This window comes from Rattus norvegicus, chromosome 14 (genome assembly GCF_036323735.1).
Source record: "Rattus norvegicus strain BN/NHsdMcwi chromosome 14, GRCr8, whole genome shotgun sequence".
Classification (NCBI taxonomy): domain Eukaryota; kingdom Metazoa; phylum Chordata; class Mammalia; order Rodentia; family Muridae; genus Rattus; species Rattus norvegicus.
Window position 1 is genome coordinate 11,831,335 of NC_086032.1, and position 18,498 is coordinate 11,849,832.

Consider the following 18,498-nt stretch of genomic DNA (forward strand, 5'->3'; position numbering starts at 1 on the left):
CTCTTTCAGTTAAGCCCTGTGGTTTGAAGTGGGTTACTTACTGGCCAGGTCTTCCAGATGCATGAGAGAGAGGAATTCCCACATGCTGCTCTCCCAGCTGCTTTCCCAGGGAGAGCTCTCTGCAGACCACGGGATTTACCTGAGGCATAGATGCACTTTTGCCTTCCCTGCTCATAAAAAAAGTCATTGTTCTGATCTTACTGTTAAATTTTCAGTGTCTAATCGACTGGGCCTTCACATTTCCCTTAATCTAAATAGTATGCAACTTAGGGGTTTTGAAAGCTGTAGCAATGGCTTCAGAACTCGTCTTCCCTTTTTATAATCCATCTTGTTACAGCAATCGGGCAATTCTTGAAAAGTCACCCTGTCCCACCTCTCTGATGCTTAAACTTTAATTTTCCCCCTTGTTTTGGCTCCACACACATTTAAACATTTAAAGCGGTGGGTGGTAAGGTTCTCGACCAGCCATTCTGCCCCTGGCCTGGCACAGAAGTCGTCATGACATGTACGGGCACAGCTGTATTCAATAAATCTTTATTTATAAAACCGTGTGGCTGGCAGGAGCCACAGAAGCTCCTACCAGCTGGGCTTTGCTCAACTCTGCAGCTTTGCTTTTCGGACTTTCCCCTCTCACACAAATTCTGAAATCAATTTCTCTCTGTTCTGTTAGGGACTGTTACCTCTACCACTCTATATTCTGTTGCTCTAATGCCCTGTTGCGGCATGCTGTTATTTTGTTTTAAAAATACATTTCCAGAAGCAATATATCCATGTAACTTTATTATACTATGCTGTCATAGTGTTTGTTAAAATTATTGTGAAGATTTACTGGACAAAGCACGCTACAAATGAATAATCAAAGCACATCGATGCAGGCAGAAAGGGTCAAATCTGTAATGGGACCTATCTTAAAAAAAAAGCAATTCTCTGTCCTTTAACGAAGACTATGATAACTCAATTCTATGAGACAGGTAGAAAGTAGCCTGCATCATCTTCAATTTTTATTTTGTTACCTTCATATATGAGTATCTACATTACCCCTGCCCCTCCCTCTCCTGCCTCTAATTCTTTGGCATCTCCACTGTGACAACTATGATCTCTACCCTAATTACTGTCACTACATGTGTGTGCTTCTTGCACGAGTGCACGTGTTTATATAACTTAGTCCGTTTAGCTTTGCCTGCATGTACCTATGTCTGAGGCTGACTGGAGACTTACTTTCTCTCTAGGAGGATCCACCGGTACCTGTAGCTCTTCATCTCGGGGTATCCACATCTTTATATCCACATCTTCGTATCCAGTGTCCATTACTGTTGTCATTATGCCGACCCTGTGAATCTTTAGATATAAACACAGCTCTCATCCTTATCAAAGGATCATCTTTTTGGAACAGATGGATGCTGTTACAGAGATCCACATCAGAACGTAAAGAATACGTGACTGTGTGGTCCCTTCCCCCAACAGACATTTCTCCAGTGCAATCCTTACAGACAATGCTCAAGGAAAATCATGGAAGAGGGGGTGGAAAGACTGCAGGAACCAGAAGACCAGGGCATCTGCTGTGAAACGGTGTCTGCTGTATATGAATTGGAAGTTACCCCCGTGAGCTCTCAACAACACAGACTTTGAGAAATATATGCATATGCTCACTCTTTTGCTAGTTCCAACCAGTGACGCCATAGTTCCAACCAGTGACGCCATCTTATCCTCACTTCATCCTGAGGCAGAAGCTGCTGTTCTTTTTTTTCCTTTCATCCATGCCGACCTTAAAATCACTACCCAGTTTTAAACACAGAGACCAACCTGGGTCCTGCCCTGAACTGTGAATAAGTTCTCCCTCACTGAACTCCAACTAGACTGACTTGTACTGTTTTAGTCTTCATCTACTCACTTTGAATGTAGCTTGGTTCAGTAACTAGACTATCCAACCAGGTGTCTGTCTTAATGGATGTTTACCTGTTCCTAACAGCACAGATCAGTTTGCTAAGAGTAGGTATCATGTGATTGATTAATAAGTTAAAGAATTGTAAAAATTTATAAAATGATGCTTCCTTTATTCGATGAAGGAGTGTTTATTTTGTGTTAGGATCAGGGTCCCAGGCAACTCTCCCCTCTTCTGGTTTTTAAAAATGTCCTCACTCATGAGTGGTTTAGTGTTACTGAACTGGAACCGAGGATTTTGCTAGCCAAGTTTGTTACATATGAAACCTACTGGCCATTTGGAGATTGACAACTTTCCTACTGCTCCTTCAGAGAACTTCCCCGGGGAAACTGGGTGGGTAATCTAGACACCATATGTGCTGCTAACATAAAGTTAGATACGCGTTAATCAAGTGGTTTCCATGAGAAACACGAGGCTTCCAAAACATGAAGAAAAAAAAAAAAACCCTCTCAATTGTACTCCTTACAGTAGTCACCCCAACGAAAAAAATTACATTTCAAACTTTTCATTTTTTTTTTTTAAAAAGCAGTTAACTATCCAAAGCTGAAATATCTTGGAGTAAAAACACTGTGGCTGTTAAAAATGTTACATAAACAAGTTAGAAGGATTAAAAAGAGCTTTCCTGTTTTTCAAGTGACTCTAGAAAGAGAGAGAGGGAGGGAGAGAGAGAGGGAGGGACAGACAAAGACAAAGAGACAGACAGAGAGACAAACACATACAGAAAGGGGGGGGTCTGGCACAGACTTTTGAAACCTCAAAGCACACCTCCAGTGACATATTTTCTACTTCAACAAGGCCACACCTCCTAGTCCTTCTAATCCTTTTCAAAATGAGCCACTCCCTGGTGATTAAGCATTCAAATGTGTGAGTCTATAGGGCCTTTTTTTTAATTATTATTAACTTGAGTATTTCTTATTTACATTTCAAGTGTTATTCCCTTTCCCGGTTTCCAGGCAAACTATAGGGCCTTTCTTATTCAAACCACATTCTATTCACTTCCTCTCTTAGGCTTATAGCCACAAATGCATTTAGTTCAACTTCAAAAGTCCCCCAAATCTTTCAGTCTCCAGTCTATTTAAAAGTCCAGATTCCAAAATCTCTTCTGAGAGTTAGGGAATCTCTAATAATCCAATCCTGTAAAAGCTAAAAGTAAATGATTTACTTCCAACCTAGGATGATACAGAGTATACATTAACACCGCATGGGAGGAAACAGGCATATGGAGAAAATACTTGACAAAAGGAAGACTGAACATCAGCAGGGGCAGCCTCTCGTTCTGTAACTACGTGGGTGAGATCGAAGGCCTTGGCTGGTTTAGGCCTTCCAGCTTTGCTGACTACAGCAGTCTTTTATCTCTTTGGCTGGCTCCAGTAGGCTTCTCATAGCTCTGCCATCTCCAACATCTTGGGGTCTTCAACACAATTAAGGCTTTATTTTCACAGACTGACACAAGGGCCTCTCTGGCCTCCAACCACAGACTCTTCTGCAGCGTGCCTGGCTGGTCTCAGAGACTCTTCTTAACCTTGGAGGAAAAGTCCACTGCCCCTTACCCCTGTATCCTTCATGACTCTAAAGCTGTAACCATGTAGCTGAAACTGCTAAGTTCTGATGTCTGCTTGGCTTGAAACATTGTTTCCTCCTTGAATTACAATGGCAAAGGCTTTGATTTAATGTTGTTTAGATGGAGGAAATACACGGGAGCCCTTTCCTTTCACAGGTTACAGGATTACCCGGTAGAGTCTTGCTCGAGAACACCACTCCCTTTATTCCATCTCTTATTTCTTTCAGAAAACCGTTGTTCCAAGCTTTCATTTTCTGCTGTTCTTTTATTCCTCTAGCTGCACGTTTTGTATTTCTTTTTTCCAGTCTTACTCTTTCACTGTAGACCTACATAAGAGTGAGACCATTAATAGCCATGTGACAAAGTCAGTACTAGGCTGTCTTTTTTTTTTTTTTCTTTTTAAACATCTTTTTTGTTTGTTTGGTTTTTATTTTATTTTTTGAGACAAGGTCTCACTATGTTGCCTTGGCTGTCCTGGGACTTGCTATATAGACCAGGCTGGCCTCAAATTCACAGAGCTCTGCCAACCTCTGGCTCCTGAGTGCTGAGATTAAAGCCCTGAACTACTGGCTACTAGGCTGTCTTGAAATTGTCTCTGCAAATGAAATTAACTTAAAAATTTCAATTTAGTCTCACACAGAATCTTAGGGCAAAAGTTAAAGGAATCAGACACATAAGCGACCCACCCCCAAATAACACAAGCATGATCTCTAACCCAGTCGCTAATATTGTTCCTCTCTGAAATCTCTTGAGCTGGGCCTCTACAGTCCACAGAGCTCTTAGCACTGCTGTCTTTCATAACTAGGATGCCCCATTATGCCCTGCTTACAGCGTTCGACTACTTTCTTAGTCTAAAGACCAAAAGACTCCCACATTTCTCTAAAAATCAGCATGGCCAGTCCTATCACAGTAATTCCCCTACTCCTGATACCAACTTTTGTCTCATTTTTCTCTTGCTGTGACAAAACCACAACCAAGGCAACTTATAACAGGAAGTATTAACTGGGGGCTACAGTTTCAGAAGTGAGGCCATTACTATCATGATGCTAAGTGTTGCACCGGCAGGTAGACATGGCACTGAAGCAGAGGCTAAGAGCTTGTATTTGATCCACAAGCACAACACACACAGAGACACACACAGACACACACAGACACACACACACACACACACACATACAGACACACACACAAACACACACACAGACACAAACACACAGACACACACAGACACAGACACACATACAGACACACAGACACAGACACACACACAGACACAAACACACAGACACACACACAGACACACACAGACACAGGCACACACACACAGACACACACACAGACACACACAGACACACACACAGACACACAGAGACACAGACACATACACACTTACAAAGAGAAAGAGGGAGAGCACACACTAACTGGGGATGGCATGTGTTTTTGAAACATCAAAGCCCATCCCAGTGACATATTGCCCCCAACAAAGCCACACGTCCTAATCCTTCCCAAGTAGGTCCACCAACTGAGGACTAATTAATTATTCAAGCATATGAGCCTCTGTGGACTACTTTCATTTCATTTACCAGTTTGGTAAATTCTTTTTTAAAACATCTCGTAACTTTTAGTAAATCACACATTTTATCCTTTAGAAATTAGTAAGGAGTTTTTATTATACCAAGTAATTAATAAATAATAATGTGGGTTGGGGATTTAGCTCAGTGGTAGAGCACTTGCCTAGCAAGCACAAGGCCCTGGGTTCAGTCCTCAGCTCCGAAAAAGAAAATAATGTACTACAAATAAAGCAAGAGGTATAATGGAGGAGAAGTAAGGATATTAAAGAAAAATTAATGTCCAGCATTACTAGGAGTCAAGATTTTTTTTTGTGTGTGTGAATAAAAGAAAACCTTTGAAGTGAGTCTAGCAAATAACTAATATTTTGGCTATATTGAATATTTTGCTATATTTTTAAAATTTCAAAACAATCTTCAAGTTAAGAATTAATTTTACATTTGAAAGCGTCACATTGGCATAGAATTCATATACCTCATTAACCTGTGACATAACTAACTTGTATTTATATTGTGTCAGAAAAATAAATATACACACACACATATATGTATATGTGCACATCAGGCCGTATGAGATACTCTGATTTTATGACTGTGAATGTGGAGACAGAGCTTGGCATTTGCATGTGGAGGTCAGTGGTTGACATTAGGTGTCTTCCTCGATTGATTCCCACTTTAAATTTTGGTACAGGGTTTGTAGCTGTACCTGGAGCTCACTGATTGGTTAGATAAGCTGCCTATTACTAACTAGCCAGCCTCTTACTTGGCACAAGCAGAAAATTTGAATTGGTACAGTAACGTTAATAGTGTTAGGTACCAATTGATGCTATTAGAAAAATGAATTCAGTCTAGTTCCACCAAAGTCTGTAGTAACAGTTATATTCTGTGCTGGGATAAAATGTAGCATACAATGTTCTGTATGGTTGTCATGGCTCCTAAGTCTCATCTTCCTACATGAACTTCGAAATGATCTCGGATTTACTAAGGAGTTGCAAATACAAAGGGCCGTTCATTGTCTCTTGAACCACTTTGAGAGTGAGTTTTTGCCACAAGCCACCATATCCAAGGGCTTCTGTTGTACTTCCTTAAGTCCGTGTGCTCTTCAAGAGAGGCACAAAGTTTTTCTAATCACTCCAATAAAGTTCTTCTGAGCACAGTGGTTCACTTACAAACTGCGTATTTCATGTGGTTGTCATATCTCTTTGTCTTTGATGTGTAACAACAGTTCACAAGTCTTTTCTTGATACATTTCAAGGATCCAGGCTTGTGCGGTTGTAGAAAGTCCATTGATTTGGTGCTGTATAATGGCTTTTCATGATTAAATTCAGGTTATATGTCTAACACAGTAATACCACCTAGTAATACAGTATTCTTTTCATTACATTCAATGAAATACAAAATTTAGTTCTCTCTCTCTCTCTCTCTCTCTCTCTCTCTCTCTCTCTCTGTGTGTGTGTGTGTGTGTGTGTATCTGTCTGTACAAGAGTATGAGAACACATGTGGAGGACAGATGTTGATTGCCTTCCTCAATTGCATTTCATCCTATTTGTTTAAATGTGTTTTTAATTGGAATAGAATTACAACATTGTCTTCCTCCCTTTCTGCCTCCAGCCCTTCCTGGCTGGCTAGCTTTGCTTGAGCCCCTCACATGTGCCCTTTCACTCTCAAGATGAGCATCTCTTTTTCTTTTATTATTACATACATATATGTGCGCGTGCGCCCGCGTGCACACACACACAGACACACACACACACACACACACACACACACACACACTGTTGAGTCCGTCTAACTTTTTGAGAGAAGGTATCTTACTGAACCACACCACTCCAGCACACCGACTGGCCTACAAGCTCAGGTCCCCTGTTTCTTCTTCCTGGCACTAAGATTACAGGTGTGGGCTGCCACAGCTGTGTTTTACGTGCATCGGGCTATCACTTCAAGGCCCTCATACTTTACTGAATGAGTCATTTCCTCAGTCCCATAAACTTAAGGTTTGTGTCATTGCTGCTGATGTTGACTTTGATAACTGAATCGAGAAAATATCTGAGCCACTTATCTATGCAAAGTTACTTAGTTTTTGTCATATATAAATATTTTGTGGTGATCACTTCTATAAATGCTGTTTATATATACACATTGATATATTTATTGATATTAGTAGGGACTCATGGTCTCCTATCAAATAAATTGTAATGGTTTAACAGCATTCATTTAAACAACTTTTTAGTTAGAATTAGAAATTCATAGGTGATAAAAACAAAACAAAACAAAAAAAACCATGGAGGTTCTCTTCTCTGTGTGCTCCGTCTAGTTTCCCCCGATTGGCTTATCCAGGTCTTGGTTTTATTTGCATATGTCATTTTCTGTAATTTCACACTTGTGTGTCTCACATAAAGGCTTGTGCAGTAGAGACACAGAACTCTTCCATGAACACTGGGCAGCCTTGGATTGTCTCTTCTACATCCCTTCCAAGCCTTCTCCCCTTTAATACCAAAGTTTCAAGAACGACTAATCTGTTCTTAACTTAACTTTATTTCAAGAACATATTAGTGGAATAGTAAAGGGGCAGTATGTCAACTTGACACAAGCTAAAGTCATCTGAGAGTGGGAATCTCAGTTAAGAAAATGGCTCCAGCAGATCGAGCGGTAGGGAAGTGTAGTGTGTTAGTTCGATGGTGCTCGTATTCAAACTAAATTCTCTACCCCAAGATCTGCCCGTTCCAAGATGGACAGATCCTCATGCATACCAGCTTTTGTTGTATAAGCTTTGCACCCCCAAGTTATTTGTGCTTAATAAAGATGCCCACAGCCTGTGGCTGGGCAGAAGAAATGTAGATGAGGCTTCCGTTCCTGGGCTGGGGTCTGAGGCAGGGACCCTGAGGAGAGGGAGGGGAAGAAAGAAAAAGCACCACAGGAGTAGTACATAGCTGTGAGGGCCGGCCTGTTGGAGGAGGAACAGTCCAAGCGGAACATGGCAAGTTATACTTTAGGGTTATTGACAGAGAAATACAGAAGTAGCATGGAGGGTTGATATCTGCCGAGATATAATGCTTTTAGGCTTATTATAAGTATAAAGGTTTTGTGTCTTTTCTTTAGGGACCAAATGATCTAAAGTGGGGTAGAAACCCTCAGATAATATATACAGCAGTGTGCTAGTCTGCAGGACATTTTCTTAATTACTGATTGATGGGTCCAGTCCATTATGGGTAGTGCCATCCCTGGGTTGGTGGTCCTGAGTTCTACAAAAAAGCAGGGCAAGCAAGTCATGAGGAGAAGCAAGCCAGTCCCCCATGGCTTCTGCATCAGCTCCTGCCTGTAGGTGCCAGCCCTGCTTGAGTTTCTGTCCTGAATCCCTCCAATGCTCTGCAATTGTCAAGCCAAATAAAGCTCCCGCCCCCAACTTGCTTTGGTCATGGTGTTTTATCACAGCAGTGATGACCCTAACTAGGTCAGAGTGTAACGATTTTAGATTCGTTTTTTTTTTTTGTTTTTGTTTTTTTTTTGTTTTTTGTTTTTTTAAACGTCAGTACACTTTGGTTGAGAGAGAACCAAGCACTTCTGTGTTTCAATAGTTCACTAGCCTTAGTGTTGGGTGACTTAGTGTTGTATGCTGTGAATGTAGCCACTTGTTCAGCCTGTATATACTGATTTGAATGTGCAAGCATCTCTAAAAATTCACAGGTTCAAATGTAAATGCCCAGGTGATGATACTTAAAAATGGGACTTTGTATGGTGACTGGGCCATGAGGATTTTGCCCTCCTGAGAGAGATCAGTGCCCTTGAACAAGGACTGTAAGCAATTCAGCCCGGTAGAACCTTTCGCCTTCTTCCACATGAGGATGTTGCAAAAGAAGTCGCCTTCGAAGTAAAAGCTCTCCTCAGATCCTGAATCTGCTGCCTTGATCTGGGGTTTCGCCAGTTTGCAGGCACCCCAAAGCAGGCTTTCCCACACCAAAGCCTTTCTCCTCTTTTTAGGCTCAGACAGCTCAGTGCTCCTTTTTGACTCCAATGGAGCTTCAGTGTTAGCCTTAGCTTATGGCTCGTGAAGAGACACCACCTTCTCATGTGGTATCCTCCTCACCATTCCCAGGTTCTGATACCAACTCTGGGCCACCTCTCTCTGCCCGTGGGGGCAGCCTCACTCTGCTCCATCGCAGCCTCTTCTGAGCTCCTACACCTCCTCTTGGTAAGCAAACATTCACTTGGCATTCTAGAGGGTTTGACCGAATCATTCAGCAACGGAATGGGAGGGAAGAGGAGAGAGCACTGACATCCGGAATGTGTATAGGAAAATGGACATTATAAAATGAGCTAAGACTTGGATAGGCAATAGCACGTGTGAGGGGAGTGGGTCAGATCCTGATTTTTCTGGTGCATGAAGTTGGTAAGGAACTGTGTTTGGTAGAGGTGAGAGCTCAGCATCAAGGCGATACTGTTGCTGAGAGTCATGAATTGTTAGGAAATGGTATTCCATTGGCAGTGTAATTTTTGCAATTGGTTTTACACTTGAGAAAATTAAATACAGTTGGAGAGTATAAGAAGCATGAACAGAACACATGGGATACTATTAGACTAACTCCACTGAAAAGTGAGAAACTGACCTAGAACAGGGCCAGCACAGAAAGGCACCATAGAAGAGATATACTCATATGACTCTTTCTCCAGTGTGTCAGTCTATCCCTGAACTGGTTTGTGAAGCCCCAATTTCATACAAGAGAAGGCATTCATCAAAGCAGGTTCAGTGCCCTGGCTTGGGATGTCCTGGACGCCATGACTATAGATGCTACAGTTGCACGGTCTGATTTATGCTTCAGGACTGGGACAGCCCTCTTCCCTAGAAAGTGGTCAGTGACAGTCACAGCCGAGTTCCTGATAACTGTCACTAGCCAAAGGAAGATTTCCTGCCAGAGGTTATGGCCCTGGTTTTGAGGAGCAGTCCAAGTTTGGTGACTTTTCTAAGGATAAACACAGAACCCAGGCTTCTGCCTCTCCCCTCGGTTCGGAACAAATGTGAATGATCATTTCAGCTCCAGAGTTACTTTGGAGGATGCCCGAGGCTTCCTCTGTAGTTATGTCCTTCTTGGGACCATTTCTGCATCCTTCTTCTCCTAGGTTCCTCCTCTGAAAGGATGCCCTGATTCACCTGTGGTCTTTGTTTCACGTCTCCTTCTAAGAACTTGGGTTTTAAGCCTCTAGTCCCAAATGCAGACGTTGATAACTTTCTTATACTATAGACTGAAATCCTAAGTGGCCTCATGCACAGAGAAGCTAGTTGACGGGTAATCATACCTCCCCAACACATTCACAGGAACTCGTTCAGACATAGGGGAAATTTAGTTCTTTTATGGCCGTGCCTGGTAAAAGCTGAAGTAGGCTTTATCACCCGTAGGTATGGGAGATTTATTTTCTCCCTCTGAATCACTTTAGATACGGCACAATGAATCACTTCCGACGTGATGAGTATATGAATCATTTCTAGTACTAGACACCCCCAGAGAGTCATGTCCGTCACCCTAGGATGCCAGGCAAGGAAGCCTGCTTGTAAGTAAGACAGATTTTTTTTTTCTTAAATTTTTCAAACCTGAAAGATGCTTTTAAAGACGCTTGCCTTTATTGTTACTTATTTGCCTAGTTACTTCTTATTTGTTGGTAAGGTTAGGTAGAAATGAATTCATTTCTATGCAAATCTCTTGAGATCAGGATGTACAGCATTCTAACCTATTTTTAAATTTTGTGTATATGTGGGCATTTGTTTGCGAGTATTACAGTTTCAGGCTGCTCACAGATGCCAGAAGAGGGCTTTGCATACCCTGGAGCTGAGTATCAGAGGCAATGAGCTTCCATACATAGGTGCTGGGAACTGAAATCTGGTCCTCTGCTTAGAATGCTTGCTCTTAGCCACTGGACCACCTCTTCATGAGTGCGTGTCTTTGTCTTTTCCTTTTTCCTTCCTTTCTCCCCCCCCCCTGACTCCCTGGAACTCTGCATTCCCTTTCCCATTCTTACAGGGAAAGGACACTTTGGTTTGAATCTTTGTGCTCACCCAAGCCCTTACAGTTCCCTTGGGGATAGAAAAGGAAAGTGGTGCTGTTGTCTCAGTCCAACATGGCCAGGAGAGAGAATTCCAAGTGTACTCTGGCTCTCATCTCCTTCATGATTGCTTGAGAAAAAGCGTGGTCAGCAGCAGCATTTGCCAGGGACACTCCCAAGGAGGGACTGACCTAGTTTTAGCTTTAGCCCATGTCCTTGGACTCCCCACAGTAGGCAGTGAATCAGGACAGCTGGTTACACTAATAACCAAATACTAGTAAGTATTTTTTTTTTTTTGTATGCGAAAGTGATTTGGTTGACTATTGATCTCTGCTGGTTGAGGCCATTTCCTGGTTTGTGGTCAATCTTGCATGAGCAAGCTCATGAAATGCAAGACTTCTAGTCCTATGCTGTACTCATCACCTACACAAACCAACAAAGAACCATGAGCAACATGGTTAGTGTGTCAGTTACTTCTACTGGCCTTGTGATCTGGGAAGCACCGAGGACAGAGTGTATTTTGCTATAATTTGGGTGTAAGAGAAGACATCAAAGTCTACAGGATGAACAAGCAACAGGTCAACAAACCAGGGGCAAAGGGAGCCAATTATCTCACCAACAGGCAATACACTATAGCACATCTCTTCCAATTGCTTCTTGAAAACACTTTCGCAGTTCTGGGAGACTTCATACACCCCTGATTTTTATTAAGTTATATATACTGCTATGGTATTAGTTGGTAAAAGTACTCAAAGTGTAATTCTCTTTTGATTAGGATTAAAGTTGAAGATGGAGACTCAACTGCAAGTCTCCTAAAAGGCATTTACTATATGAACTCCGGGCATTAGCTGAACAGTTCCTAGTTCGTCGTTCATCATAGGTAGTCAATAAATATTTTATAAAGTGGCTGTCTCCTGCCCTCGAAGAGCTGACATTGACATATCTGGCTGTAAATCAAGAGCATAATAAATAAAAAGTTAAATATAAATGGTGACAAACAATACAGATGCAAAAAAAAAAAAAGGCAGCCTGTAAGGACCACAGGAACTTCTTATTATGAAGCACTGACTTGTTCAAACGTGAGGGAGGAGGGGCTGCCTCCCCTCAGTCATCCTGTGTGCACCGGTGACATTGAAAGCTCTGAAAGCTACTTGACGAAGCAAAAGCGGAAGTCACAGGTGGCAGTGGTGGAGAAAAGAGGAAAGAGGAGGAAGAGAGCAGAATCTAAGCAGAAATTTGCACACAGACTTCAGCTCCTGTAGGACTTTGGCAAGAGCAGATAAACTCGCCCCCAGAAGTCTTGTTATTCAGTTTCTTCTTTGATGCAAACATAACCATAAAATTGTACATGCTAATATACACATTATACAATGCTTACAAGTTGCCCAGATTTATCTCCTCCACTATCTAGCCCTTTCAAGGTGAAGTTCTTGATAGCTAGGCTCAGTGGAAGTGGGACAAGATATTCCGAGGTGCTTTTCTCTGCTAAAGAAGTGATTGCTGGCCCCTTGCTGGGAGAGATGGAAATTAAAAGCCCAGTGCCAGGTGAGGGATAGATAACCTTCCTTTAAGTTGTCAGTTACAGGTGTCCGAACGAGTCCCTAAATCAATACAGGCTATTAAAATTACTCTTGGTTGCTTACCAGAACTTGATGTCAAGACCTATTGCTGTAGACACTATGCATTTTGGACACAGGACTTTGAGGAATCCATCTGTAACTGACCTAGATGTAGTCTCTCTGCAGTCTGGTTCTTATAGTCTTAGAATTATTATGTAAGCGGCCAAGAAAGAAAAGCAATCAATAGTCCCGCCTACCAGTGAGGCTTGCGAGCCACAAGAATGACTAGCATGGCAAGCAAGATGTGACCATTTCTACAATAATGGTACAAAGGCTATAGGGTAATAACCATTTTCTGATTGTGTTTCAGACCCGCTACACAAAAAGAAGCATATCTGATACTCTAAGTCTGGCCAAGAACCAAGTCTGGCTGTGTTGCTCACGGGTCACAGAAGTGAGTCTACTACTCTGGGGCAAATAAATGGACGTCAAAGCAAAGGGCCCTCTGAATTCGTTTATCTCTACTTCGTAGATCAGCACAACTCTTAGATCCCGTCAGACAAGTTTCTTGGTGCAGGGGATTGCAGTTAACGCAGAAACCCACAAATGGCCAAATCAAAGAGAATGCCCATGGAACGTTCAGCCACAAATGGGACACATAAATCATAAGCCCTCCTTAACATTCTGGGACAATCCAGAAAGGGTGGGAGTAGGGTGAGTGAAAAGATTCCAAGAACTTGAAGTCAGGCACCGGAGCAAAGCGCTGTCCTCAGGACAGGACAAGATTGCTGTACGCATGGATACTCAGCCGCTGAAACTGTCGCATAAGACCTGCAGAAGATCAAGCCAGTCCACGTGCTAGCATGGATGGGAAAACTTTCATGAGACCCCACCCTTCACCCTCGAGCTATGCACAGTTGATGCCTTCTGGGCTGGACTGTAGTTTTCCTTAAGAATTAGCTCATTGGGGTTGGGGATTTAGCTCAGTGCAAGGCCCTGGGTTCGGTCCCCAGCTCCGGAAAAAAAAAAAAAGAAAGAAAGAAAGAAAGAAAGAAAGAAAGAAAGAAAGAATTAGCTCTTTGTATGTCAAACCTACTCCGGTGGGTGGCCCTGTGGACCAGGTGTATATGGACTACTCAAATTGGAGTCTATGGGTTCTGGAAAAAAAGGAAAAGGGACACCAAGGTGAGGGTTGTGTGTAGGAAGGGTTGATGCCAGAGGGATTAGAGGGAGGTGTTGGGGGTGAATATATATGATCAATACATGTCGCATGAAATTCTCAGAATTAATGAGAAATGGAAAAAATATCAAGTAGAAAAAAAAAGAAAGAATGGAAGAAAAAGAGGAAGTCTCCTTTCTTAAACACGAAGGCCTGTGTCACCAGGTCGGTGTGTGATGGATAAGGGGTGCGGAGGGGTGAGGTGGAGGGATGAGGCATAAGGCCATCACTGTCCACAAGACAGCTGGTCTTGAGTCTCTAAACCGCGCGGAGGGCTGTTCCAGCACAGCTGGGGAAACTAGGCCGGGCCAGGCTTGTGGAAGAGTTGGGTATGTTTAGTATCTAGAGGACGTTTGTTTTTCAGAACTCCTCTCTCCATTCCGAAATCGGGCAGGCGTTAGTCATCCGCCGCTCAGCACGAACCCATAAGTGTGCTTGTGTGGCTCGGCGGGCTTCCTCCCGTTGCTCCGCCCTCGGGCTCGCACGAGCAAACCGGTCAGCGCCCACCCCCCAGGCCTGGGCTGCCCCGGGTCCTGCGCCTCCCCCGGGCGCTCTGCATCCCCAGCTGTAGAAGCTCGCCCTGCGGCACGGCGCCAGGTTCCGGGCAGAGAAGAAAGTTGTAAAGTGCTGCGAGGAGTTGGGCGGTCTGAGGAAGAGAGGCGGAAAAGGAGGACTCGGCTGAGTTTCCCTGGCGATCGTGGGGTCCGCGGGCATCTGTCCCACTGCTCATCACGCCAGCTAGACGCCAGCCTCTCTACTCCCGGGTGGGCGCTGGAGACTCGGCGGGAGGCTGCGAGGAACTTGTCCTGAGAGCTGTCGCCGCGGGCCTCATTGTCTGCAGCAACTCTCCGGAACCCGGAGTGGGAGGACTGGACTCCGTCCACTGGGATTTGCCCAGAGTTCCGGCGGCAGCTGTGGCGGCCGCGGAGACTCTCTTTGTCCTCCCAGGACTTCGCTCTCTCTCCTCGGTGGCAGCTGTTGGGTGGCTCTGAGCTTGGAGCGGGCATCCCAGCCCCGCTCAGCCTCTGACCCTGGGGTGAGTCCCCAGTGACTCCGCCTCTTTCTCGTCTTAGCTCTGAGAAGCCCAGTAGCAGACCCCGGAGCCCGAGGGGTTGTGAGACGAAGGGAGCCTCTGGTCCCGGGTCACAGGATGGTGGCAGGTCGGTCCCGGGCGCGGAGCCCTGGGAGCTGGCTGTTCCCTGGCCTGTGGCTGTTGACTGTGGGCGGTCCGGGGTCGTTGCTGCAAGCCCAGGAACAGCCCTCTTGCAAAAAAGCCTTCGATTTGTACTTCGTCCTGGACAAGTGAGTGAAGGACTGTGGGGTCAGGGTCTCCTGGGAGGGAGGACAAGCTGGGTCCGCTAGGACTGAAGTTGAGGTGTGTTTGCGTTCCAGGGAAGGCAATGGGCACTCTCCTTAGTGTGCATGTGGTTGGTTCATCTCAAAAGCAAGCTCGTTAGCTGTAGAGAAATAGTCCAGGGGTACTTGGTTCTCCAGAGGAGGGGCATGCTCTGCTTTCTGCCCTGGAGTCTCTTGGGAAATGGGAGTGTGGCCACCTGCAGCTTGTTTCATCCCAGGGAACTTTTGTGACTCTTTGGCATCTTTATCACACTCCCCTAGACCCCTATAGACATTCTAAAGCTTGCCAATTTTATCCGGCTAACAGAGCTTTCATGGGAGCCAGGAAAAAAAAAGCCTTAACAAACCCAATGTGGTTTGCATTTCCTGAGAAATGAGGTCTTGTGTTTTTATTTTGAAAAGCCAGGTCTCACTCGAATCAGTTGCCCCCAAAGAAGTGTGGTCTTCCTGGTTTCCTTGATTCATCCCAGACACTAAAGTTTCAGCTCTGGATGTGAACAACCCGAACATGCACTTCACTTTGAAGAGGGGAGCGAGGCCCCCAGTCCACTTCTGTCCCCATCATGTGCCTTGTAGAACTGAAGAAATGTTTGCCATTAAGGCCCACCCACGTTTTGTCTTTCTGATCAATTTATCTTCCTCTTTCAGGTCTGGGAGTGTAGCAAATAACTGGATTGAAATTTACAATTTTGTCCACCAACTGACAGAGAGATTTGTGAGGTATGTCTCCCCATTGTACCCTTCTTGGCATTGGAGGGGAAACCGAACAAACAGCCAGGTTTCCCTGTGCTGAAACCCTTTGCAAGGAAAACCTTCCCCAAAATCAAAATGCTGAGTTTTACAGGTCCCAAGGTGGCTCTCTCACGCATGGTGTTCTGTCGAGCCTTTCAGCTTAACTTTTGCATGTTCAGTTTATCTGGCTCCTAGAAACTTGGCACAAGGTGTGAGGAGACATCTTCAACTCTTAATGTCTTTTCCTCTTTGACCATTCATCTGTTTTGAGTTTGGGTTATGCTTTCTCATAATTTACCACATTAAAAAATACATTTTTATGCAAATAGTATCCATACCATATTTTTCAATTCCACACGCTTAGCTCTGTAAACGTCCACATTTAAAAGGAGAAAGTGTTGGGAAACTTTAAATGAATGCATGCTAATAACCCACAAGCCGAAAAGCACTTGTGTGTGTGTGTGTGTGTGTGTGCATGTTTAAAGAAATGAGTTGTGTTCACACAATGCATGGGTGCATGGCTGGGTTAAAACCCAACCCCACTATATATGCAGGAGGCTTCACTAGCAAACACTGACTGGCAAACACTGCTTTTCCTGGCCTATAAAAAGAGTAGCTGCTGGTAAATCCAGCTTACTCTTTTATTTAGAAGTAACTAGGAATTAGTGGCAGTCCCTATTTAAAAATAACCCTTGGATATCATGTTCTTTGTGGTTCCCCTCTTCTTGTTTTTCTCTCTCTCTCTCTCTCTCTCTTTCTTTCTTTCTTTCTTTCTTTCCTTCCTTCCTTTCTTTCCTTCCTTTCCCTTTCTTTCTTTCTTTCTTTCTTTCTTTCTTTCTTTCTTTCTTTCCTTCCTTCCTTCCTTCCTTCCTTCCTTCCTTCCTCTCTCTCTCCCTCTCCCTCTCTCTCTCTCTCTCTCTCTCTCTTTCTTTCTTTCTTTCTTTCGGAACTAAAAAAAGAAAAATGCCAGGAAACAAGTGCAAGTTTATCAGGATAATGGGAAGGACAGGAACAGGAGCTGTGTCATTAAATATTGCTTCCTTCAGTCTCGTTAGCCCAAATGTTTTCTGTAAAACAGGCTCGGATGATCAAAACATTTTGAAAGTCATGTTGCAAGAAACTTCAAACAGTCTGTAGAGGCCTAGGCAATCCCCGCTTTGGTTATTGGCAGCAATGAAGCTATCCCTATAAAAAATGTATGCCTGTCCGGGTTCAGTCATCAGTCTCCTACTTCAGGAGGAGCCAAAGAGAACACTCTGGTTTCCGGACAGGGTCTGAGGTTAAAAAAACAAAACAAAACAAAACAAAGAAACCATCGAGGAAAGAGAAATAAACAAGAGCGTATATCTGTAACTGTCACAGAGGAATAGACAGTTGTTGATAAGTTTCTGATTCAGTCACAGAATGTGCTGTGAGTGTCATACAGTGTTATTCAGAAGCAATGGATTATTTCAGTGTAGCATCTGAAGAAAACGAGGCTCTTACTGACTCTGGCTTGCAAGTTGGCTTTCTATACCATACACCGTTCTCTGGCTCAAGTATAGTTGCTCAGTTACTAATTATACATTGTGGGAAATGAATCGAAGATGGCTACCGACAAGCACAATGCTCACAGAGGCTAGGGGCTTCGGAGAGAATTCTGACCTTTCGGCTTGTGTCATAGTTTCATATCTGCGGTTTCAGACCTGAGCAAGATTAGCTTGTGCTTTTGTAAAAACGACCACATTTCAGAGACATTCGTACCCGAATCCTGGAAGATAAATTGGGAAGTTCCAGTGCCAAATCAAAAAAAGTGATTTCTTAAATGCCTGAAGTATTAGGAAATGTAATTATTAAGTATTAAGACATTTAAGTATTTACGGTATTTACGATGAATTTTTTCTGGACTCTGGTCACAACAGTGGCTTCTAAGTTAAACTGGCTTCTCTTCAGCCCTAAGTGAAGGGTGTGGCCTCCTGCAAAGAGATGTAGTAGGAGATCAAAGGAAGGAATATTTTTCTAGGGAAGAGTGTTGCAGCAGCCTAGAAACTTTCCAGTTATTCTTTCTAGATGTAAACCCCAGTGATTCATGGAGGAGTGTTTTGAGAGCCGAGAAGCACTGCTGGCATAAAAAGAAATGCAGTGCAGACAGGACGACTGAGTGGAGTTGGTTGATCTACTTAGAGAGTTCCATTTAAGGGAAGTGAGGACTGTTCACTGACACTAATTTTAAATGAGACTCTCTGGCTCTGCTTCTGTATTGGACCAATATTTCTTTTAAAAATGTTTTAACTGTCTATTTCCTTATTTTGCAGTCCTGAAATGAGATTGTCCTTCATTGTGTTTTCTTCCCAAGCAACCATCATTTTGCCATTAACTGGAGACAGGTTAGTGCATTATCATTTCAACTCTGGGCTTTTAGGAGAGATGAGTCATACGGGCGTGATTGATATTGCCGTGTGGTGATCCAGGCCTCTCAGTGGGCTCGAGCAAGCACACAGACAAGTCAGAGCTCTGCAATAGACAGGGGGTGGGGTGGGGGGTGGGGG

General features: G+C 43.6%; 1 protein-coding gene across 4 annotated transcripts in view; it reads left to right on the forward strand.

The window, feature by feature from the left end:
* The first annotated feature begins 14,439 nt into the window (after nt 1–14,439).
* Nucleotides 14,440–18,498, forward strand: part of Antxr2 (ANTXR cell adhesion molecule 2) — a 140,393-nt gene continuing 136,334 nt past the window's right edge. For 3 of the 4 annotated variants that reach the window (XR_010057380.1, XM_039092655.2, XM_063273302.1), the window contains exons 1-3: nt 15,033–15,184; nt 15,887–15,958; nt 18,265–18,336. Coding sequence is in view for 3 of the 4 variants with exons in the window: in XM_039092655.2 (XP_038948583.1) it covers nt 15,033–15,184; nt 15,887–15,958; nt 18,265–18,336 (296 nt within the window). In the remaining variant the exon portion in view is untranslated. Of the gene's footprint in view, nt 15,185–15,886; nt 15,959–18,264; nt 18,337–18,498 lie in introns of all 4 variants that reach the window. The other variant, NM_001398916.1, reaches the window with a different exon arrangement.